Raw genomic sequence first — 24,173 nt, forward strand, 5'->3', positions numbered from 1 at the left:
TACCAACTAGGCAGTTAGAATGTACATTTCAAAGTGAATATCCCCATGTGCATTTTCTGGGGAACAGAAAACACACACCAAGGAAAGAGAGGAAAAAATCCACAAGCTAAACAATCTAAAAGTAAATTAAGAAAAGGATATACAGGTATAAATAGATGTGAATCAATCTAGTTTCTAACCTCAAGCTGTTTACAATCAAACAATAAGCTTCCAGAATAATTTCTTTATGAGATAGGGACAAAATAGAATTTGTCTCACTAATACGCATTCTTTTTCTTTTCTGTACATGAAACTATTACCACTTTCACTACAGGCATTTTTTTCAGTACCATTTAAAAGGGTTAGGTAGGGTTTGCTTTTTCTTGTCTACTCATATACTATTCACTTTGCCCCTGAATTTTTCCAATTCTTCTCACTCATATTTCCCATACACATGCATCATCTTTAAGTCATGAGCTACTCCCCCCATTTCCACTGTACCATTTCCCTTTCAATAAGGCTCTAAGTTTCAAGCTCTACCTAGACTTCCCCCCAACTCCCTCAAGGCATGCTCCTCTCTGGTTCTCTCTCCATGTTCTCTTAAATTAATGATGTTTGTCCCACTCATAACTGAGAAAGAAAGAGGAGACAGAGAAAGGAAGTGCTTTATTTTACGTAAACATACACTAGCCTTGTATAAAATTAGTCCACAAATAAGAAATACACTTCTAATTAAAGGGCAGAGCTTGAAACTGCTTTTCAATATAAACAAGTGAGAAACTAAAAAAAAAGTTACGATGCATCACCAATCCTTTTACTAAATATAATGCTGTTGCATACAACGGCAGGAGACAAGATCCTGCTGCTCAGAAGGTCTCTTTCAATCCTAGGTTCCTATCTGTGCCTTCTGCCTCCTCCATATATTCCAGCAGAAGCAGCATTTCTCTAAGAAACTGGCACCAACAAAAAAAAGTGAAAGTGAAGACCTGTCTAGTGTAAGAACTGCCAACTTCAAAGATTTCTGTGACACTCAGATGTTAAGCAAAACTTTTACAATTAACTTTAAAAATATGAGTGGGAAAAGAGCAGAACATTTTAGTTATCTGGACACTGATTAGAATAACTACATTTCATTATAAAAAATAAGTATTTGAAACAAAATTTTCTATTATATTTCATATATGGTACTGTATCCATGAAATGCAATTATTCTACACCCTGCACAAGTTGTAGCATTTACTTTTGCCCAACAACTTATGTATCAGTTCTGGAGCCCCTTACTAAGCTGGAGAAACTCTGCAAGTGAGGAATTATTTTAACTTCATTAGGTAAACTGTTCAGAGTTCAAAACAATGTCTAAACACTGGTATTATCAATTAATGTGTTGAGAAACCGAAGAGGATAAGAGCTGCAAAGGCTAACTGATTTTGCATCTATAAAAATTGGCTTCATAATTGAAGAGGAACAAGGTCATATATTTATCCTGAAAATTTAAGGAGATGAGCATAATCTAGAGTGCTTATATAGAAAAAGATTTCTGCTGGCAGATTGGCTGTTATTCTTGCAGAAAACAACATAACTAGCTCCAGTGTTTAAAAATGGAGTCTAGGCAAATTCAGGCAAAAAAAAAAAGTAAAGCAGCCTTATTTGTGAATTTGTAAAGAAATTTGCTTTGCATGAAGACAAGTCTCCATTAGTTCAAATTATAACATCTTATCTTTCATTCAAACAGAATCAAATGATTGATGACAAAAATGTGCTACAATTCATAACTCCCAGAAGGTCCAGTGAAGAGATTGCATCTCACCTTAAAAAGTCATTTATAAATCAGGTAAAAGAAAATATGCACTTGACATAAAAGCATTACTTCTGATCTCGCAGTACAGTAATTTCTTATCCCAGCTTTAAGCTTCCATCATTTGACCATTCACCATTTAAGATAAAATTCTTCATTACCTGGAACTACACCATTTGTTGCTATTGCACTCATTGAAATTGCAGTTAGCATAGTCTGTGGAAAGATAAAATAGAGGAAATTTAAAATAATGAAAGTTTTTTGAAAGATAAGGCAAGACAAAGTTATCAAATGAAACTAGGAATTTTTAAATTTTTTTTAAAAAGATGTTGTAGCAACCAAAAATGATCATATCTTAGGTTAGGGATATCCATGTAAATTAAGTACTAAATTTTTCAGTAGAAGTTTCAGTTAATTTAGATGTTTGAGGCAGTCTTTAAAAAGAACTGAAAGAATACAGACCATTGAATATACTTAAAATAAGATGTTCATTATTCCAATTAAATAGCGACAAACTGATCAAGTGTCATTGTTATGACAACATCATCTACTAGCGGTCTCACATTCCAAAATATTAATTTATGGACATAATGCTGTGGATTGATTTGTAGTTTATATTTCAGCTTGTTCTGAAGTTGTGAAAAGCAGAACAGTTCAGATCTCAATGTAAATCAGGAAATATTTGCTAAAAGCTGATTTAATAAAATCCATGTAATACTTCAAATAAAAGCTTACTGTGATCAACTCAAAAGAAACTCCATAGAGGCTAGAATGATATGTGACACTCAGTGCAAATATATATCTCTCTCCCCGCCCCCCCGTCTCTCAGTTGCACTAGTACTTAACCATTATGGAGAAATCTTTCTCTGCTACTCGTATATTAGAAGGCAGCAGTACTCTTGTAACAGAAGATTTGGCCAATAGTAAAGAAAAAGGTTAACTTACACAAGCACAGCACATAAACACAATGATGAAAGACTCGAGAACTCCAGCTGTTCCCACAATCCATGTTAAACGTAGGAAAAGAATGACTCCCAAGATGTTTTGCAAGCAGGGCAGGTACACACCAATAAAAGTGCCCATACGTGGAACCTGGAAATGAAGTCAGAACTTTAATTCCTTTGCCCTAAACAATTTAAGTCCATAAGCACTTCCGCAAACACTTATCACAAATGTTCCATGAACAAACGCCAAGTGAAATTGAATGGTAGCTTCAGAGTGTCCAGCTTCACAAATATTCATAGGCTGTTTATGAAGAAAGATTCCTGAAAAGACAGAAAACTATTTGTGATAGCAAACCCTCTTGTTCCACAGGAATTAGGATGAAACCTTGATAGGGGTAGGATGCCCCTTTATCTGTTGATTACAAGGCTTTACAAACTTTCTTCTGAAATACGTTACAGACTACCGTTGAAGAGAAGTTACTTCCATAATCAAAATACCAAATATATTCTGCAAAAAGTTGATCACCAATTGCCCTGCAGCTGGCCTACAAAATGATATTCAGCAATAAGCGTTTTCAATTTTTTTTAAAAAAAGACAGACAAGGTATTATGACAAGGCCAGAAGAAATGCAGAGCTGACTAAAATTTGTTTTTGCAAAAGTTGTAAAACCTACAACAACATAGTATATTTGTTTGTACTTTTTATTTGCTGGTGATCATCATGAGTCAAGACACATAGAAAAGCATTCAGGCTTCATCATTAAAGTTCCAGCCTTCTACATTTAGGAAGAAGTCAGGCCTTGAAATATTCAACTTAGAAGCAATAGTTATACACAGCAGGTTTCCAGATACAGAAGCTCTTCTTAAATCACAACTCAGCCTGTCAAAAAAGGCAATCAATTTAAATAAATATATAGCACCAATGCTTCAATGCTTGCTTAAGTTAACAAAATTATTAAGAAAACACTAAGTTTCCAAGCACTTTCAAGGAACCATTGAATGCCATTTAAACTATAATCTTGGGCATCTTGGACAATATCCATGTGCAACATCAGTGCTACTGTCTCAATTATGCCATTAAAAATGCTACTCTGCCAGGCTACTACTTAACCATCACTTAATTTCAGACATGGAACTGAAAAGAGACACATGCGCAGAAATCATGTTTTCAGGCCACCAGATGGTGCTCAAACGAGAGGCAAGCGAGGACACGGTGTTCGTTTGGGTAGTCAGTTCTAGAGGGACTAACACTGTGCTGCATTAACAAAAACCTCTCCACGGCAGCTGGACGGAGGACAGGGATCACGCTAAGGAAAGTGTGTGTTGATTAGTGTTGGTTTTCTCATATCTCAAGCTGTATCTTCAGTTGAGAAGAAACAAATACAGAACAAGCACAACAAAACAAACAAAAAGAAACCCCGCACAAACAAATGCAGGATAAGCAAAAAGCTAAAACAAACAGCTGGACTTCATTCCTCACCCTTGCCCATTGTCCTGGTACCAACTTCCTATACTAGTCAAGTCCTAATGCAAACAGTTCTATTGTAAATATTCAGGTACCATACCATAAATCTCTCTTCCAGTCACATGAGCTCCAGTTCTAACCTTACCTTCAAGCACCTTTTCATATCTGTCTCTTCTGCTACGTGCTCATTTCCTTTGATTCATTCTTATCTGCTTCTCCTCCTTTCTCCATAGCTCAGCATACAAACTCAGTAGCAGCACCCCTTCTCCTACACAAAGACAAGTGACTCCCAGCACTCTCCTTTTCTCAGTATCTACCCTAAATTTCTTAAGTTTCAGTCACCATGCTCAACCAGTTCCAGCTCATCATCCCTCCTTGCCTGGGAGTTTTTGTACTATGTCAGGTCACACATTTTTGATCCAAGCTTTCTCCTTCTGAAACAGCTCCCTGCTCACAGAGGGATCAATCCAACACCTCATTGCAGACTCCAACTGTTGCATATATTCATTTCTACAGAGGCCTAGATAGGCACTTTGGGTATCCAGTAGACAACCCTCAAAGAATTCAGCTGCTGTCTTCTAGCAAGTGTGTTTAGGGATATGCCAAACAGAACCTTTGCCTTTGTTTCTCCCCTCCCCCCCAATATCATATTTTTGAGGTATGTTTCCTTGGAATGTGTCCACTAAGTTTTAAAAATACTTACTCCAACACACAGAAACAAGAGAGCTACTCAGAAAAACTGCTACCATGTTAACAGGAGCAAATATGCTTATGGATTTAAAAGTGTGACCTTTTCATCTCAAGTTTTCCTTAAATTTCAACTTTGGGTAAAAACCCAGCCAATTAAAATATATTAATAAACCAGACACACACCACCACCCCACCCCCCAAAAAAAAGTCATACTATATCCTCACTAGAGGTAGACAAAAGGTACTGATGCTCATACAAGGACAGAAGGAAGAAAAGAAAGAAACAGGAAACTGGGTGCACTGCGTGTTTCAGGTCCTAGCTTTGCACGCATTTTATCTAGGGCTTTTACAGGAAGGTCTTGCTAAAACACGCTAACAAGAACACTGAATTAAACACAAGTCCTACCACAAACGCTTCAATTTTAAATACAGTATTACAAATCTTGCTCCTGTTTTTAGGCATCCACATATTTTCTTTTTAGGTTGAAAAAATGCTCCTTTGTGGCTAGCTTTGTCTCAATAACTTATTAGAAGTTTAAATACCTTGACTTCCTTTCGCTTGCTGTCTTCATCTGCTTCATGTTCCACCACGCCTTGAGTCAGATTAGTGTAGTTTGCTAGTTTATTAAGAAGAGATGACACCATGGGATTACTATCCATTTCTTCCTGTTGGGATTTTAAGAATACTGCATTCATTAAATAGTTTTTTTAAAAAGTCATGATTTTGTGATACTACTTTAAACACATACTCAACAGGTCAACCTGATTCACCCAAATCCAAAAATTAGCATGACAAAATACCAATCAGCTTTCAACCAACAAGAGCTCTAAATCTTTCTAGAAGTTTAACACTATGTGGCTATCTTGCAGTATTTCTTTCACTTTTTTTACACTGTCTTACAATATGCAGCTTGCACAGCTGGAATATAAGGGAAATCTAGAGAAGGTCCACTGGCAATAATAAAAATCTATTCCTATCACAATACAGTTTAAGGGATTGTACTAGCAGGGTCAAGTCATTAGGGTGTTTTTCCAGCATCTTGCTTGTGTCTAGAGAGTGGCCTCAGATGATTCTCTCAAGCACCAAGATACTTCAGGATCACCCTCAAGCCTACTGCTGCAGGCTTATATTTTATCTTAAACCATGCATATTACCTCCAAAGTGTTCATTTGTTGAAAATACAGGCACACATGCATACCATATGTAATATTACTTGGCTCAGAAGTCAGCCCATCTTTCTTTAGCCAATTATCTGCTACAAAACAAAAACGTGCTAAAACAAATAAAATCCAGGAGAAGCATATACAATAAAAGGATTCCAAGAAAAGCAGAACCAGAGAATTCAATCAAGTACACAAGATCAAATATTGGAAGGAAGACAAGAGATCACGACTGCAAACAGAAAGACAGGAACTAAGGCATCTCTGCCTGAGGTATTAGGTGATGATAATCATGGTTATAATAGCCAAACTTCTTTGTAACAGTTTATACAAAAATTCAAACACAAGTCGGCTGAAAACATGAGAAGAATAAGATCGTAGGAAACATACTGTGAAACATATATAGTACCAAAAAAAGATTCACCACTACAACAGCAATGGTAATGAAGTCACTAGAAGGCTTTCAAGGCGACACTATAACAGCATGGTCTATAATCTGAGATATGTAAAACATAGTCATCGTTATGCCATCAGCTGAGGATTTAATGTCAGCCACTATTCAAAATAACTGATGCAAGCATATATTCAAAGGAGATTAGGGACAAAAAGCAGCTATGGCCAATTTATCAATACTGAGGAATACAACAGCTAATTTGAACACAGGAAGTTTTGGACATTGCTTTATGGAATAGAGCTTGAAGGAGAGAAATTCAGTGACAAAACTCCACTATCATGGTTTCTGTTAAAAAATAGTAAGAAATTGCATACATGACAAAGAGACACAATTAATGACCAACATTACTTTGATCCTTAGCACGATCTTCTCTAAGACTTAGTGGAAAAATAGTAAAAATACATTATTTGGGTCATGCAGAAAGAGGGAACTGAAAGATCATGTTCTCTGTGCAAAGATATTTGAAAGGAATAAGAGAGGAGCATAAGAGGACAACAAGAAAATAGTGGATAGAATGCAACAGCAAGATGGCTAAGCAAACTGTTGGAAAAACCTTGTTTATTGTAAACAGCAAGCATCAAAGCAAGACCAGTTGATGCTGCTAGAGCAAAAGAACTTAGGTTAAACTTTACTAAAAATACTATTTCATCACAAAAGCAGCACTTAAATACCATATCAATATGTATCAATACCAGAGCCTCAATCACAGCTGAAATACCCCAAAAATGTATTTAACTTACCTCAAAGAGAGCCATATTCTTTCCTTCATACATGTTTCCTCTGTCCATCTCTGCACTGTTAATAAATGGACTACTTTCCCTGGCAATCCCATCACCTGGTGGAAAAGTACAACAATTAGAAACAAACAGAAAAAAAAAGACAAGGTATACCATAAAAGGAATATCAGAAGATGCTGGTTTAAGAATTGGTTCTAGATAACAATGGAGGTGGCTGCCAAACACTGTGTCTTTGTCCCAGACACGTGGACTCAATGTCCACATTTAAGGAAATTACAAAGATTAAACTGTTATAGTAAGCTTACAGCGTTCTGCCTCTTAACTATTACTTATTATTCTTTAGTACCTATACTGATCCCTCCTCTCTCCCATCTTTCTCGTTTACTTAAAAACACTTGATAATAGAACTTCACATAAACCTTCTGGACAACAACAAAAAAAAACGCAGCCTACCTTTTCATTACTTTACTGACTCCCTCAAAAACACTCCAGTAGTTGAGGCAGGAATTTATTAAAAAAAACAATGTAAAAAGTTATTTTGTAAAGGTTGTGGGGACTTCTCCATGACATGCTATATTTATTCTATTCCTTATTGAAATATCAATCTCATTAAGCTGTAGCTCCCCTGACCTGATCTGGCATACCTCAAAAAAATATAGCATCACTTTCACTGCCTTCCAGCCCACGCAATACAAAAGCTATTACATGCCAACACTGTCACAACATCAACATTTCCAAATAGTCTCAAGTCCTTGCCTATGTTGCTTTGCCTGTCTGCGCTTTTACCCTTATATTCACAATTTTCAGCAATAGCACCTACACAGTCTCTTCACTACAGAATTAAGGAACAGCTGGAGAGCAAGTTGTACTCTTTTGACCATGTCCTCCACTCTGCCCCATCCAGGACCCTTCTCCCCACATGAATTCCCAGAACAAAGCTGTTGCAAACATGTACACCAGCCTCAGCACAAAGTATTATCTTGGTTGTAATAAAAACAGATATAGATCTCAGTCCCTCAAGCAGATGAGCGACTACCTCCCTGATGGGTTTCCTACCACTCTCCATAGCTCCCTTATCCAGTAGGCTCTCCATAGTATCACTATACTTATTGGTAGCATGACATAGAAGCTGCATACTATCATAAAAGACTCGAAATATAGCTATTGTCCATTAGGGCTCTAGAATTAATTCCACGTTCCAGAGAAGAACTGTTGATGAATTCATCCACAACTACTGTTCTTACCCAATGTATCTCCTTCTATCCATATCCTCCAGCTTTCATTTTTCTGTTTTTCTACAGCTTGTAACTGGTCCCCCATTGCTTCAAGTCCTACAGCCTGTCTAGATGCCTCTCCTCCAACAATGCTTAATGCAAGGCCAGCAGAATGTGAACACAAAAGAATCTCCCTCATGGACCAGCACCTCGAGATGTTTCACAGTGGATGGAACACGCTGGTTTGGCACGAGATTATCTGAGAAGTTGGCATTTATTCTTTAATCGGCTCTATCGTACTTAGAGAAAGGTTCAGTTAGCTGTTCCACAGACAACAGAAAGCAACTCTGTCCCCAAGCAAATACATGCTGATTCCTCTCATCATCTTGCTAAAGCATACAAGGACTAGAACTTCTTAGTTAAGACACTGCACTTTCTTCAAGATTTTTTGGAACATTGTTTTTCTTTTAGCTCCATTCCTTGAAGTGATCACGTTATTTTTGCTAAAGTTCTTACAAAGCATTCATTACAAGGCACATTCCCAAGTTAAAATAAAAATAAGGTTGCTTGATATTTGTCTTGCTAAGACCACACTTTATTGACTTTCTCGCCTATTGATAGCTAGTAGCTGTACTTATTAACTAAATATTAGTACTCCCTTTGGGGTATTTCCAATCCCTTCAGAAAGGATTACTTTTCAAAAAGTGAGCTGGGGAATTTCAAGTATTGTTTTGCATTCATACAGAGCGTAATGTCACTGGAGATACTACTTCAGTGGGTATCATTAGACTAATCAAAACACCAAAAAGGTAGCCAAACGAATAACATGAATCAATATTCATAATTCTGAGGTTAAAGAATATAGTTTTGTCTTACCAGTTCTGGAGGTAAAAATCAGCATCTCAGCACTGTACATTAACTATTTTAAATTGTAGGTAGGAGAAAAGTGAAGTATTCCTTTATACGCTTGTATTTCTAAACAAACAGTTACTTGGCTTTGCTCCAGTAGGAAAAAGCTCAGAGCACAGTGTCTCTAACAAGCAAGTCTTGTCAAATGCACCTAAAAGACTTCAAATGGAAAAAATACAGAACTTAGGTTTCCTATTTTTCAAATCCTTTTTCGGTGTTTCCAACCAATATTATACCTATTTTAAAAGCTTTCTAATGCTAGTCTTCAAAATAGCCCGTCACTACCACAGTCTACAGAATTCTCTGTCTTTAATACAGTTGTCTCTCTCAGTATTTTGTGACTGTTTGGTAGAGCATTTTTATAGTATGTGACATGATCAGCATTATCTATTTTAGCTCTATTTGAAAGACGATCAATGCTGAGAAAGTGACCACAAAAATGTACTGACAAGTACTCTCTCATCTGCAGTTTGTTGACTAATCCTACAATTATGAACACCTTTGAACAATCTCCTTTGAGTTTTCAGCATTGCTGTCAACAAAATCATATTGCCTGTAAACAAAAAACCACCACCTTTAGGAGTATGCTTATTTAATATGCTTAGAAATATAGCGAGCCTTACAAACATGTAACTCAATTTGAGATGTATTACACCATCCAGTAGAAAGAACTGTCAACATACACTCAACAACTATGGCAAGATTAATGAAATAAGCTACTACCCCAATCTTTAGCTCATCCCTTCTTCAAAAGAAGGTATTCATTAGAAAACCAGAACTAAAAAAAAAAAAAAAAAGACAGGATTTACACTTCTCACAAATGCTGTAAATATCACCTCTGGTGCATCAAGTGGAATGGAGCAAATAGAAAAAACTATTTCAGTTGGTTCCACAGAGGTAAGATCGAATATAGAAATAAGTACTTTGTTCCACTAGTAAGTCTCAAGCCATTTAGAGCTTTGTTTTAACCCTATTCCCTTGGATTCCATGAGGAAGCTTAAAGATAATCAAATCATAGAATTATTTAGGTTGGAAAAGACCCTTAAGATCAGAGTCCAACCATTAACCTAACACTACCAAGTCTACCACTAAACCATGTCCCTAAGCACCACATCTACAGGTCTTTTAAATACCTCCAGGGATGGTGACTCAACCACTTTCCTGGGCAGCCTGTTTCAATGCTTGACAAGCAAATCACCTTTCCCTCAGGCTTCTTTGAAATTGCATCAACTCAAACTCTTTTCAGGTGTGGAGGCGAGTTAAACATACAATAAAAATTATAACTTCCAATGTAGTTTTAGGCATTCCTCTAAGCTGCACTCCCATACACCCCAGCCCTGCAATTGCTGATGCAGTGTAACCCACACAAGTTATCACAAACTGCCCCCAGCGTTGTGCTAGCCTCAAGTTTAGAGCAGCCAATGCCATCAGATAATTTCTCATTAACATTTCCACACACCAAACAAAATTTACATCAGAAATACATCTGCGTATCATAGAGGCAAAAGACAGCACTTTGTTCAAATTCATATTCCTCAGAAGTTTCAGAGTAGTGATCATCACAAATATTGACAGGTAGAATACTTTAAGGTATGTTACCAGTTAAAAATTTCTAAGCTGATCCAAACTGGTCCATTTTATACAGTGTAAGACAGAACCCAACAGCGTAGCTTAAACAGGCAGAATCCACCTTTGCCACCAAAAAGGTGGCCCTCTCACACTTACTACTCACCCATTTGTGTCCCTGTATCACACTGTCCCTCACACAAACAGAACTATTTATTATAAATGCAAGTGTTGTGTGCTTAATGCTGAGTTGGGAGAGAGTTGTTTTGCTTTTGTTTTTATTCTTGCTGCTACTTTTAATCCAGATGAGTTTGCGTGTTCATTACACAAATGCTTGTGCTGTCACTAGAGACACCATCAGTGTAAGAATGAGCAATCCGTGCAAGCAAAACCACTTCCTTAGCATTGATGCCAATATTACTAAGTCATAGAACTACAGTGGTTGGTTTTTCCCCTCCACCCCCCCCAAATCAAAAGAGGTAGAGTATGAAAAAAGTGTGTTACAGGTGTCTTGTCTGAGGGAAAGTGGCAGAGCAGGGCTTGGGGTAGAAGAAGGAAATGATCATTTAAGTGATCCTAAATTTGCACTAGGATGTCTGTTCAAGAGATTAAGGACAAAAAAAAAAATTAGACCATCTAATCTGACTTCCTGTCTTTCCACAGGTTGCAGAATTTTATTTCTGCATTAGGCTCTATAACTTTGAAAAAACATACTGAGATTTGACCAGTGTATCTCTTGATGTTTTCAGAACTGAAATAAGAAAAAAGCCTATAAATTTATCTTTATAAAGATTAAGGGTTTTTTATTCACTGGAAAAAGACTCAAAACAAATTGTTCCTTATTTCTGTTTAAATTTGGCTCTTTTCAAACTTCTAGCTGTAACATCCTAGCAAACCTTCCAAATTTAACCACTGGCACTTAGTATTTTCTATCTGTGAAGGTAACTATACTTACCAAATCATCTCAAGCTTCCTTTTGAAAAACTGAAACAGTTAAGGTTCATAAAATGTTTTCCTAACCCTGAATCATTTTTGTGGCAACATTCTCTCCAGTTTTTAAGTTATGCAGAATAAAAATTTTCAAACTTTAAAAATCAAATACAGCCTTCTAACACCAGTCTCAATCATGCTATTTACAGAAGTATAATCATCACTTCTCTACTCCAAGGATCAGGCTAGCCCTCTTTACCACAGCATTAAACCAAGCTCATGCTATTCTATTCCAGTCTGACCCCTAAATCCTTTCCAGATTCACTGCTTCCTTGCTGTCCCACACTATGTCTGTCATTATTGTTCACATTCAAGAAATGATCCTATTTGCTTTTGCATTCAAACACATTTTGTCCAAAAAAAGCAAGCATCTATGTCTCCCATCACACTGTAAGAGTTTAACACCTACCTGAAAAATAAAAGCAGATTCTTTTTATATGGCAAAAGAATACAGACGTTGTTTAAAGAAGTGAGAATGATCTAAAACTTTTGAACCACATAGCCTCAAATAAGATAGCTTGGCTATGATAAGGTATAGCTGTTCTCTAAACAAGTACATGTGTAAAACTAAAAAGTTTTGCTTCCCATTAGAAATGTCTAACTTTATATGCTTCTGCCTAAAGCAGAACGCAGTTGAAGAATAATGCTTCACAAAAAAGTCCTAACCTTTCAGTTTCCAAAGGGCAACTCTTAATCCATGTAGCTTGAAGTAGGTTCTGGTTAGCCAGATACGGGTGAAAAATAACAGGTTTTGTTTTGTTTTGTTTTTTTAAAAAAAAAAAAACCTATGGTAACATTTTCATTAAGCTAGCATTTAGTCACATTAAGAACAAACCAATACAAACTGAGACTATGAAGATAAGAGCCTGTTTGCACAAGGGTAAACAAGCATTTACTGTTAACATAAACACACTTTTTAAGGTAAAAATACATAAATTTTAAAAGTCACTAAATCCAATGTATAGAAGTGTCACATCCAAGAAAGCTGCCTGTGGCAAAAACTGTAATTCTATCTTCTCTATCATGCATATTTACTTCCTATATGTCCAAATTTTTGATTGACAGGCAACTAAAGAGCACTCAAAGTCTTAAACATTTAATTTCTTACCACTCCTAATCCAAAAATATATAGAAGTATTCTTTAGAGCTCTAACAAACTTGAGTTTACAAAAGCCACTACCTTGCTTTAATTCAAATTAAAAAGAGGCATCAACAACCTTGTTTGAACACATCTTGCCTCTGAAGTTTTGCATCAGATGGGTTTAAGAATTCAGTGCAATCTACTTCAAAGTTGCAGGTTATTAGTTTTTTAGTAAACAAATGTCTAAATATATTTACTATGTCATCAATTTCTTGCATTATTTTTATCAATGACTAGCACAATTTATGTAAGTTATCTTGAAAAGCAGAACAAGGTGTACTTAAGCTCCTTGTAAACCCCTTTACATAATGCAGGATTCTAATACTACATCCATCACTTACCTTATCAACATCACTAAATTTTAGTTTTCCTTTACTTAGGCTACTATTATAATCAAGCACAGCCTACTTCTAGTGAAAACACACTGCAAAAGCTCTTTATAAATTCTTTATAGTATAGCTGGAAGTATAGGACCTGCTATTTCAGTAAGAGAGTCATTAGAACCACGGTATTGTCTTTTAAAGACTCACTTGGATTTGGCCCACTTTCTTCATAGTCTTGTTCACTCATGATTAAGGAAAATCAAGTCATTCCCCTCTGCTGATTCTTCACATATCAAGAATTGAAACAGGAAACTGACAGTTGCTTCCTCCCAGCTTTGTGTAAGGTCTCAAATCCTGTTTCTTACTAGTATTGGATTAATCCTGAAACAAGTCATTAAGGCTTCATGCAGTGTGAAGCATGCACGACACAGCCAAACTACATGACAGTCACAGAACTCTCTAAAGAGAATTAAGCTGGAGGATTTCCGTCAGCAATAAACACCATGCTTAGTGAAACGGGCAGGATCAAGTTACTAAAACATCCCATATCTTTGCCTAATAAATACATTTAAAGTTTTCTTTCCATCAAATAAATTCACTCTAAAATACTTCCACTAAGCAGATCAGCATACATTAGCAACAAGTAGTATTAACCTATTCCAAAGATCTATCTACTATTAGAAAAGCCAATTTTACGCATCAAGTGCATATTAGCAGATCTGAAGCAAGTTAACCATAAGTATAGTTGCTAAACATTGATTTTATGTAGAAAGAGCTTGCATTAATTGTACTTAAGATGTAGCAGATAAAAACCACTTTAAAATATAGTTCTAGTAACTTTGCAAGCACTCTTTTAAAAAACAACTATTTTGAAGTTATAAAGGGGTCCTGTTTAAGACTGGTTGCATAATTTGTTAATTCTCTTTCAAATTAGATAAAAACAGATATCACTTTTCTAGTTTATGCATTAATCTATTTCACACATTTTATACCAGCTTTAAACAACTTCATACAAACTGTTTCAATTCTATTAAATTACTGTTATTGCTTAGAACAGACTAGTTCCTGTGGTCAAATCTTTGAATCACATCCGAAATCTACTTTTCTCTGTGGTCCTAACACCTATGCCACAAGCATGGTCAACTGTGGAAAGGCTGAAAGGGTTGAAGGCTCCTTCCAAGCCAATTTCCCAAAGTTCCTCCTTCCTAGAACCATCTCTGGTACTTACTAGGCCCCTAAAAGAGCTGCTTTAACTCACTGATGCTGCAAAAAGCCTGCCCCCTGTACCTCCCCATTTTGATTTTTTTTTTTATGTTTTGTTCCCCTCCCCGCCATCCCTTCCCCCTCCCCCCCACCCCCCAGGACTGCTTCTTGTTCCTTGCTAGCAAAATAAAGCAGCTTGTGCAAGTCTTCAGCAGATGTTCCACAAAGCAAGAAAGGCCAGTAGAGGGATAAAGATAGGACTGGTCACTAATCAATGGCAGCAAGCTATTAGGTTGTTTATGTCCTGGTAAGTTTCTATCAGGACAGTTCTACAGGTAACAAAGCAAAGTTCTGACATATTTTCAAGGATGTTCTAAACTTTCCTTTCTGAAGCTAGAAGAAAAATACGCAAGATTCCCATTCTTCAAGATTGGAATTAATCTGCTAAAAGGTTTTATTCTCTTCAAAAAGTAAGCTTGTAGGAGGTTGCTTTTAATTTTAAAAAGTTTTAAATTTGTGAGTTCCTTGTCAGAAGGCAAGAAACAGAACGAGTTTTTCATTTCTTCTTCTATAAAGAGAGAGGATTTTTTTTTCTTTTTCAGAAGATACACGAGATTAAAAAAAAAAAATCCATTTTGCAAAGCAGTTACCACTCAACATCTCACCTCCCAAAGGCTCCCAGAATGATTTCCTAAACAGGCTGCATGCTGCTTCTTTTTGGTTGCTATGAGTTAGCTAAAGGATACAGCTAATTAAGGTACCTAATTAAGAATGCTAGCTGCTGAAATCAGGAAGCAGATAATACTGTCCAACTGACACAGACATTACTAAGCCATGCTTTCCTATAGCTGTGAGTCAAGAGAAAAGTTATTCAGGGACCATCTTTAAGTTTGTATACTGCTAACTGCTCATGAATCGATTTCTGAAGATTACAGTCAGACCTTTAAAAATAAGTAACACTTTTGATGCCCTAAAACTCAAGGATGGCAATTTTGAGGGTTGAGAAGTGGCCAAAGAAACAGTTATACCTCTTGTAAAGCAGGGTCAGGGCAGCATAGCAAGAACCTAGTGTTGCACAACATAGTGCATCAAAACTTCATCCAATTTTGCAACTAGTTGAAAATTTGCATATGAAATCAGAGAGACTGCAGTTTTCATAGACTTCATGTGGTGGGTTGACCTTGGCTAGCTGCCAGGTGCCCACCAAGCTGCTCTATCACTCGCTCTCTTCAACAGGACAGGGGGAGAAAATAAGATTAAAAAGCTCATGGGTTGAGAAAAGGACAGGGACATCACTCAGCAATTACCATCATGGGCAAAACAGACTCGACTTGGGGAAATTAATTTAATTTATTATCAATTAATAAAAGAGTAGGATAATGAGAAATAAGAATGAATCTAGAAACACGTTCCCCCCACCCCTCCCTTCTTCCCAGGCTCAACTTTACTCCCAACTTCTCTACCTCCTCCCCCCGACGAGCACAAGGGGTTGGGGAAATGGGGGTTGTGGTCAGTTCATTATGTGCTGTCTCTGCTGCTCCCTCCTCCGGCGTGGGGTCCCACCTACGGGAGACAGTCCTTCATGACCTTCTCCAATATAGGGTCCTTCCCACAGGCTGCAGTTCAAGAACTGCTCCAGCATGGGTCCTTTCCATGGGGTCACCTGTCCTTCAGGAATGGACTGCTCCAGCATGGGTCTCCTCATGGGGTCACAGGTCCTGCCAGAAAACCTGCTCCAACATGGACTCCTCTCCATGGGCAACAGTTCCTGCCAGGAGCCTGCTCCAGTGTGGGCTCTCCACATGTCACAGCTTCCTTCAGGGCACATCCACCTGCCCTGAGGCATGGGATCCTCCGCAAGCTGCAGGGTGGATATCTGCTCCATGGGCTGCAGGGGGACAACTTGCATCCCATGGTCTTCACCACAAGCTGTAGTGGAATCTTTGCTCCAGCGCCTGGAGCACCTCCTCCCCCTCCTTCTTCACGGACCTTGGCATCTGCATAGTTGTTTCTGTCACATATTCTCACTCGTCTCTCTTAGCTGCTGTTGCGCAGCTTTTTTTTTTTTCCCCCTTTACCCTTTCTTACCAACATCACCAATGGGCTCAGCTTTGGCCAGTGGCAGGTCCATCTTGGAGCCAGCTGGAACTGACTCTGTCCGACATGGGGACAGCTTCTGGCATCTTCTCACAGAAGCCACCCCTGCACCCGCCTCGCTACCAAAACCTTGCCACATAAACCCAGTACACTTTACCATGTATTTTTCTTTCACCAGGGAAGGAAAAATGTTCACAACCACTGCCAAGAATGATGACACCTTCTCCACTGAATTTGTCTTTGCTGTCACCACTGTGTCAAAGGTGCAAAGAGACAAGAAAAACTTATTCCAAACCTGAAGTACTCTTATTAGCTTGGGGTGGGGGAAGGTAAATAGAAACCTGACAGGATAAGCTACACTACTAGCAGAATTAAAATTCTGCTAGCTACTGTCTGGACAGTTCACAAAGCCATGGCATACAAATAATTGCAGTTATATAAGTTATAGTGTGTACCAGAAATACTCCTTGTTCAACTGGTACACCGAATAAAGTAGGAAAAGAAATACTATCTGATTATGTAAAAAAATACTACATAAGCCACAAAAGGACTGTGTAGAAAAAAAAAATTGGTAGGAGAATCCATTTAAATTGGTAGGAGAATTCGTTTAAACCAAGCAACACATTTTGTTAAGGGGGGCAGCCTCAAGCTTTAATATTTCTACTCAGATTCAGAAAATAAGTCCCCTGTGATAACATTCTGTAGTTCATTAGTCTAGAGAGCAAATAAAAATAGCACTAATTATTTCATTCCCCATGCTTTAGTATCTATTTCTATGTAAAGCAACAACATAGTTCAAAGATGCAGGAAAAATTAATCAGGTCAGTGCTGCCAAAAGGGGTGGTTTTCTGTGTTGGGGTGGGGGTGGAACACCACTGTTGTTCTGCAGTGAGCTGATTCACGAAAATAAAGCCTCTTAAAACAACTTTTTAAAAGCAACCCGTTTTCTGTCATAGCTAGTTTCCTGCCGATTTGGCTCCCTAAAACAGTTCACAAGCAGCAGCACTGGAGAGAATAGAAATACTTTTTTTTTTCCCCAGAAGCAGCTAATAAGGTCTGCTGTGCAGTAACAAACTATATCCCTTACCAAAGGCAGCCTTTACAAAGTTTACCTGTGAGCTTTTAACACAGTAACAGTCATCTTAAAATTATAAGATAACAAAACATTACAAGTAAAGTTCTGTTACGAAAAACAGTAAAAACCAGTTACACCAGAAGACCTTTACTCACCATATTCTGATGGCTGCAAAAGTATTATCACCAAAAGAAAAAAAAATCAGCAATAAGAGATCAAAAAATATCTTATCCTCTAATGAAAATATTATTACTGAGAAGTTAAAATTATGAGGGTTGATATTGCTATATTTGATGTCACTTTCTCCTGGAATATTCTACTTTAAAGTTGTTTTATGACTAGAATTATTCACATTTAAGCTCTTAGGCAATAAGTACAGTAAGAGAATGTTAGCATTTCATTCACATGAAGTTAACACAATGGAGTAAAAATAATAATTTGCTGTCCATTTCAAGCATTAAGATCCCCTCCTTCACAAAAAAAGGTCAAAACTGCAACAGTCTAAAAGAAATGTTTAAACAGTTACAAAATGCTAAGTGACCACTTACTCCACAGTGAAGTTAGTTTATTATCCTTCACTCTGCCTCCTTTATTTGCCCCCGTTTCCCGTGGAGCTATCAATAGCTAACAGAAACGCTTATATTCACAATGATACATGTAGCTATATTAAACCGTGAAAGGACCAATTAAAGCAGCTTGGCAGAGCTGGGCGTACAACAGGAGTTGACCTGCTCAGCCAATGCCCCTAAGAGCAAAGAAAATCCCTGTGTGTAACTCCCATGCCTGTGATCAAATGTCATATATGCATTTATCTGCAACAGGAATAATATTTTCCATTCCAACATTGTATTACACAATATGACATTGGGGTGGCAGGGGAGGACAACCAATGTGGCTTCTGTAAAGGGAGATTCTGTCTCACATGCCTAAAAGTTCTTTGAAAGAATCAACAAGCACATGGATAATGGAAACCTAATTTATACAGTCTGCCAAGAGCTCCAAAAGACTTTTGATTAAGTACTTCTCTGAACATACTTAAGGAAATAAAGCAGCCATAGAATAAAAGAGAAAATATTAGATAAGCCGTAGGTAAATAACTGAGTAAGAAAACAGAAAACAAATATGGTCTACTCTCAGAGATGGAGGTGGTCATTGAAGTTCTGCTCGGACACATGCTGCTCCACACATTAATAGAAAACAGCAACAAAAATAAAAAACATGAGGTGACCAGAGATGTGACAGTTTGAAACTATTTCAAGTTATTTAGGATAGTCAAGGCACAGGCCAACTGTGGAGAGCTGCAGATCTCCAAGACTAAATGAATGTTAAACCAACAGACAAAATTTGACGTAGAGATTTAAAAGTAGATCTATACATACACGAAAGAAAACAATCCTAAACTACTTGGACTCCAACTGATCATTACCTCTCATGAATGAGATACTTTGATTATGATTGTTTCATAAAAACACCAGTTCAATAATCACTTTTCAAACCACAACCTGAACATCGGGAATGAAAAGGGAAAAAAAGTCCATATTAGACAAATGCATGGGGGAAAAAAAAAATCAGTTTGTTCACAACTTGGTTATCATGCACAATTCTGGAACGTCTCCCATTTCAAAATGCACAGAAGTGGAAAAAGTTCAGAGAAAGACAGAAAGTAGAACAATAAGTATGGAATAGCTTCCATGTAAAGAATGACTAAATAAGAGTCTTCAGTTTGGAAAAAAGGTGATAGGGTTAAGATGGGACAAGGTTCATAAAAAATCTTGAGTGATCTGGAGACGGATCTGACAAGTATTAGCATGATTGGATGCCTTTAATCTGATGACTGGATCAGAAAACAAACAAACGAGGTAATTTGCCTTTGAGCAGCAGATCTTACTGCCACAGTTTCTGAGGTGCCAAAAGCATACGTTAATTCCTCACTGCATAAGAGAATGGAAGAGAAATTCATTGAGTGTATTTAGAATACAAAAAAATTTAGAACTTAATCTAAAAATCTAAACTCACCAAAAAATGAGAAACTAATCCAGTTTCATAGAAGGCTCATCTTTTTCTGGCCCACAAGTTGTTGGAGCCTGGAAGAGCACGTGGAAAACAGTATCATATTTGCCAACCCATGCTCCCATGCATATCCCTAGACCTGAGCCTTTAGCCAGTACTGGAAACACTGTGCACGCTACTGACTAAGCACATGAACAGGGCACAGAGGGATAACTAACCTGTGGAGATTTAAAAAAAAAAGTGAAGACATCAGTTTGCATTTTTTTCAGAGTACAGAAAACTGGACAAACTGCAATGGAATGAAGGGGAACATGTAATACTGTATTTTTCTGTACAGTAAGTTCTGAACTACAGACTGGTTCTGTGTTTCAGCACAGGCTGACTGAAAATATACTAGACATCTCAGTAAGATTAGCCCGTCTTCCCTCCATTGAGCGTATACACACACACACCTGCCTCAACTATTTCCTGGTTTTCCAGGAATTAGCATTTTACCAAAATTCACAGCATTCATGCTTCATTAGTTATGTGATGACTTCTTGGTAAATGATCAATGTTTGTCATTGATATTCCTTGTATTTGAGGGTCTTCAATTTAAAAATATTTTGTAGGAGTTATTTAGAAACCAATATGAGAACTAAGACACTGCTGTGGCTAGGTAAATAATACTATGGGATGCTAAAAATACCAGTTATGCTTTGAAACACCTGACATGCAGAACTGTTAACAACAGAGATTTGATCAACTTTATAAAGTTTTGACATGTCTATGTAATAGACAGTCACTACTGCTATGTGTGAAGAAAACAAATAAAAAACCCAACACAAATGAACGCCAGAATTTCTCATAAAACTTCATTCATTACTGCCTACAACAGACTCCTGTTTCCTTCTCTTCTTCAACCAGTTACTATTTCCTCACTACCCTTCCCTTGTAGTGTATTACAAACACATTAAAAGACACAGGCACATACGCTTCTGCACAGGCACATATGCTTTCTGTTACTTTGTGCATATTTGCGTCAGCAGGTTCTGACCCTCAACTATTTTGTTCAATACAAGCATTAATTTCCACTCTGCCTCCCTACTCTTCCCAAGTACTACTTTGGCCAGTGCTATAATCCAGCCAAATAGCCACTCACCCAAGTCTTCCCCTCCTTCACACACGTGAGGGTGTCACATAACCAGAAAATACAAGGCTATAGAATTTCAGATGATTATGAAGGAGTGAAGAACATAGAGTAAGAACATCCCAGCTTACTCCATTATCACATAGATGAGTATCAGATAAGAACGTGTGAAAGGGGATAAATGCGCAAAATAATTGATAAGTGCCTTGCTAATAAGATACAAGCACTACTTTACTGGTGATCTAATAGTCAAACAGCATACAACCTGCTTTCCTGCAAAAAATGGTGTTGTGGGTTTGGTGGAGGTTTTTTGTTGGGTTTTTTGTTTGTTTTGGTTTTTGTTTTGTTTTGTTTTTTTGTTTTGTTTTTTTTTTTAAGGTACTAGTGCAGTCAAGGAAATTGCAGAACAACTACTTGTTTTTTAAGCCAGACAATCCAATCAAAACTGATAAAATTCTAGATTCCTGAACAATTGGAACAAAATTATATGCTGAGCTATATAGGCTAAGGGTGAGCCAAAGGGGAAGTTCCCATTCTCCCTCTTCTTTTAATTCCATCTCCGCTCTCAGCTTTACCCGCCTCCCACCTTGACACAACTCAAGCCATTCTCAGACTTTTTGCAGCACTCGCTCACCTCAACTCCAAAACAGGGGAAGCATGTTTTCCCCTCTGCAGGAGTTTAGTTTTCTGCCAGTTTATCATGTTGAACCAGCCCAGTGAGTGACTCAGCTCCATGAGCACCAAGGTCAAGTGCAGGAAAAAGGAAGGGAACCAGGGGATGTGGAAGAGGGCAGGGAAGGAAATGTTTTACTCCCTAGCCTTTTTCTCAAGGCTGGAGCAGGGAAAAAGGCAAGCACTCTTTCTCCAAGCAGCAGGCTTTTAAATGGACTTAACTACAACAGCTTTTAGCTGTACTAATATTTTAGAATTCTTTTAAGTTTTCAGTAGAATAAGTCAAGGAGAGTTATCTGATTACATAGCATTAACAATTTTATGCATTACAGGTTTACATACCACAAACATCCATATAATACCCGAGGCAACATTAAGTATGTTGTTCACATCCCAAACCTCTGTATCCAACTATAGCATTTAATCTCTTAATGAAGTCGGAGCTCTCCGACTTGTTTACAAGTCAACGCCTTTCCTTTTCAGTGTTTTCCTCTCTAACTCCCTATTTTACAGGCACGTTAACAGGAAAGTCACACACAAATTCATCCACTCAAGTGATATAGATCCAGAACAGTAGATAATTTAAACATATTTTGCAAATGTAACTGCTAGTCCACATAAATTCTACTTAATTGCATGAAGAATTTTTTTTTTTTAAAAATCACAAACCTAAAGGTCAGAAATAAGCCACTACAAGAGTGCCAGTTCCACTCTTCCCCCCACCCTCCCAAGATTTTCAAATGTACAAAGCCTTCCAGATGCTTCATATATAAGCATGGTCTAACAACTGTCTAACTATGCCTTTACGTATGTTCAGTATTTTGAGATGCCATCTCACTGAACACCACACTCCATGCCTTTCTGACTAGCTCTTCTACCATAAGGAAGACTGCCCAAACAGATTGATGCTGTACTGCTGTCATCCATCCAGTACAGGAAACAAACTGTTGCCGCAGTTCATACTATTTTATTTTTTCTATTCCATTTAGTTTGGGGGAAAAAAAGTGGCGGTTATTAGAACACTTGCTCATCGCTTGAATATACCAAAGGAAATGCATGTAGTATATCTCTTTTATGGGTAGGTAGGGGTTTGAGGGGAGAAAGCTCTGGGAGAAAACAACCCAACTTTGTCAGCTTGGTGTTTTACTGGATCATCTTCCTAAAGAATCTTTATGCAAAAAGCAATTAAAATAATGTAAATATATTAAGTTTATCAAATATCTGTTTTCATCTCTTTACATTCACATCCCACATCACATGGTATTAGCCTTATTTATCCGTGATCTATACAACAAAAAGGAGAAGCCACCATTATGAGGAATTGCCTTTTACAAAAACCCATCTTTTCACCTATGATCATCTAAAAAAAAAAAAAAAATTAAGAATGAGTATTGATTGTAAGACAGTGTCCAAAATAATGTGCAAGATCCAACCAGCTCTCACAGTGCCAGCAGTGATTCAAGCACCATACTTGGTATCGCTGCTGCAACACGCTTCAGAAAGAGGAAGCGTTAAGGGCTTCTGAGCCGAAGGAAGAAAGAGTTATTGCTTCCCTAGCAGTGCCTCATCATCCAAGTGAGAAAAGCACTCATTTCCCCACCACCGCTTGTAGACAAATACTCATCCCGCTGCAGAAGAGGCTGCCCTGACCAGACCTTCACTCGCGATGCCCGAGCTCCACCTCAGGCTTGATTCTGCTCCCCCAGGCGGGTTCAGGGGCGAGGCCTAGCAGGAGGCAAGGCTCCCAACACCACGCCATTCGGTACCAAACACCTACTTAATCCAAGACACGGTCGCTGGTGCAAAAGCACATACCTAGAAAAACACGTGGAGCAAGCCAGGTTAAGACTGCTCCTCTCCACAGTCCGAATCTTCCCTCCTACCTCTCTCTCTCTCTCGAGCTCCAGCAGGACTTGCCTTTTAAACAGAGCTTTTACGCCTGCCTGTTGAACTGCCAGCGGCACTGGTTACTCCCGCTCCCCCTTGCAAGCGGGAGGCGGACTGACCGCCCCACGCCGCCCCGGGCGGGAGAGTGCCGCGCCCGCCGCCGGGCTGCTCCGCTGCCCCGGCCGGAGCCGCCCAGGTGCGCTTCCTCCTTTCGGCCAGCGGCGACGGCTTATGGAAACAAAGAGAAACAAGCTCTCAGCCACCCCAGGCACCGGACTTTCGCCCTCTCCCGAGGCACGCTCCTCCACCTGGACAGGTAGCCCCGGCACCGCCAGCTGCGGAGAGGCGATACGGCCTCTCCACAGGGTCCAGGGGCCCTCCGGCGGCGAGCCGGCCCACCCCACGCGGCAGCTCCACTCCCCCGCACACAAAGCGCCGGCGCTGTCCTCAGGCGCTGCCCCCGGGCATCTCCCCGCTCCCCCCTCTCTCACCGGAGCCCCGGTCCCTCTCGTCGTCTTCTTCCTCCTCCTGCCGCTGCCCATCCCGCTCCGCCGGCCCCCGCTCCTCGCCCTGCGCCTCCACCGGCACCACCGTGAAGCTGGTCGGCATGGCGCAGGCGGCCCCGGGACCCGCTGGCGCCTCCTCCCAGGGCAGCGGGCAGGGTAAGCCCGGCGCTGCCGCCTCCCTCACGTGAGAGCCATTTCCTCACGCAGCAGGGGGCGGTGGCTCGGT

General features: G+C 38.8%; 1 protein-coding gene across 2 annotated transcripts in view; it reads right to left on the minus strand.

The window, feature by feature from the left end:
• LOC143156766 (solute carrier family 12 member 7-like) overlaps positions 1–24,147 on the minus strand; it is a 70,962-nt gene extending 46,815 nt beyond the window's left edge. Inside the window, exons 1-5 of one of the 2 annotated variants that reach the window (XM_076330707.1) lie at positions 23,933–24,147; positions 7,229–7,323; positions 5,417–5,539; positions 2,720–2,866; positions 1,936–1,990 (exon numbers count right to left, since the gene is read on the minus strand). In XM_076330707.1, the coding sequence (XP_076186822.1) occupies positions 1,936–1,990; positions 2,720–2,866; positions 5,417–5,539; positions 7,229–7,323; positions 23,933–24,050 (538 nt within the window). In that variant the 5' untranslated portion in view covers positions 24,051–24,147. The remainder of the gene's footprint in view (positions 1–1,935; positions 1,991–2,719; positions 2,867–5,416; positions 5,540–7,228; positions 7,324–23,932) is intronic. The other variant, XM_076330706.1, reaches the window with a different exon arrangement.
• Positions 24,148–24,173: the final 26 nt, after the last annotated feature.

Source organism: Aptenodytes patagonicus, chromosome 2 (assembly GCF_965638725.1).
Source record: "Aptenodytes patagonicus chromosome 2, bAptPat1.pri.cur, whole genome shotgun sequence".
Lineage (NCBI taxonomy): Eukaryota > Metazoa > Chordata > Aves > Sphenisciformes > Spheniscidae > Aptenodytes > Aptenodytes patagonicus.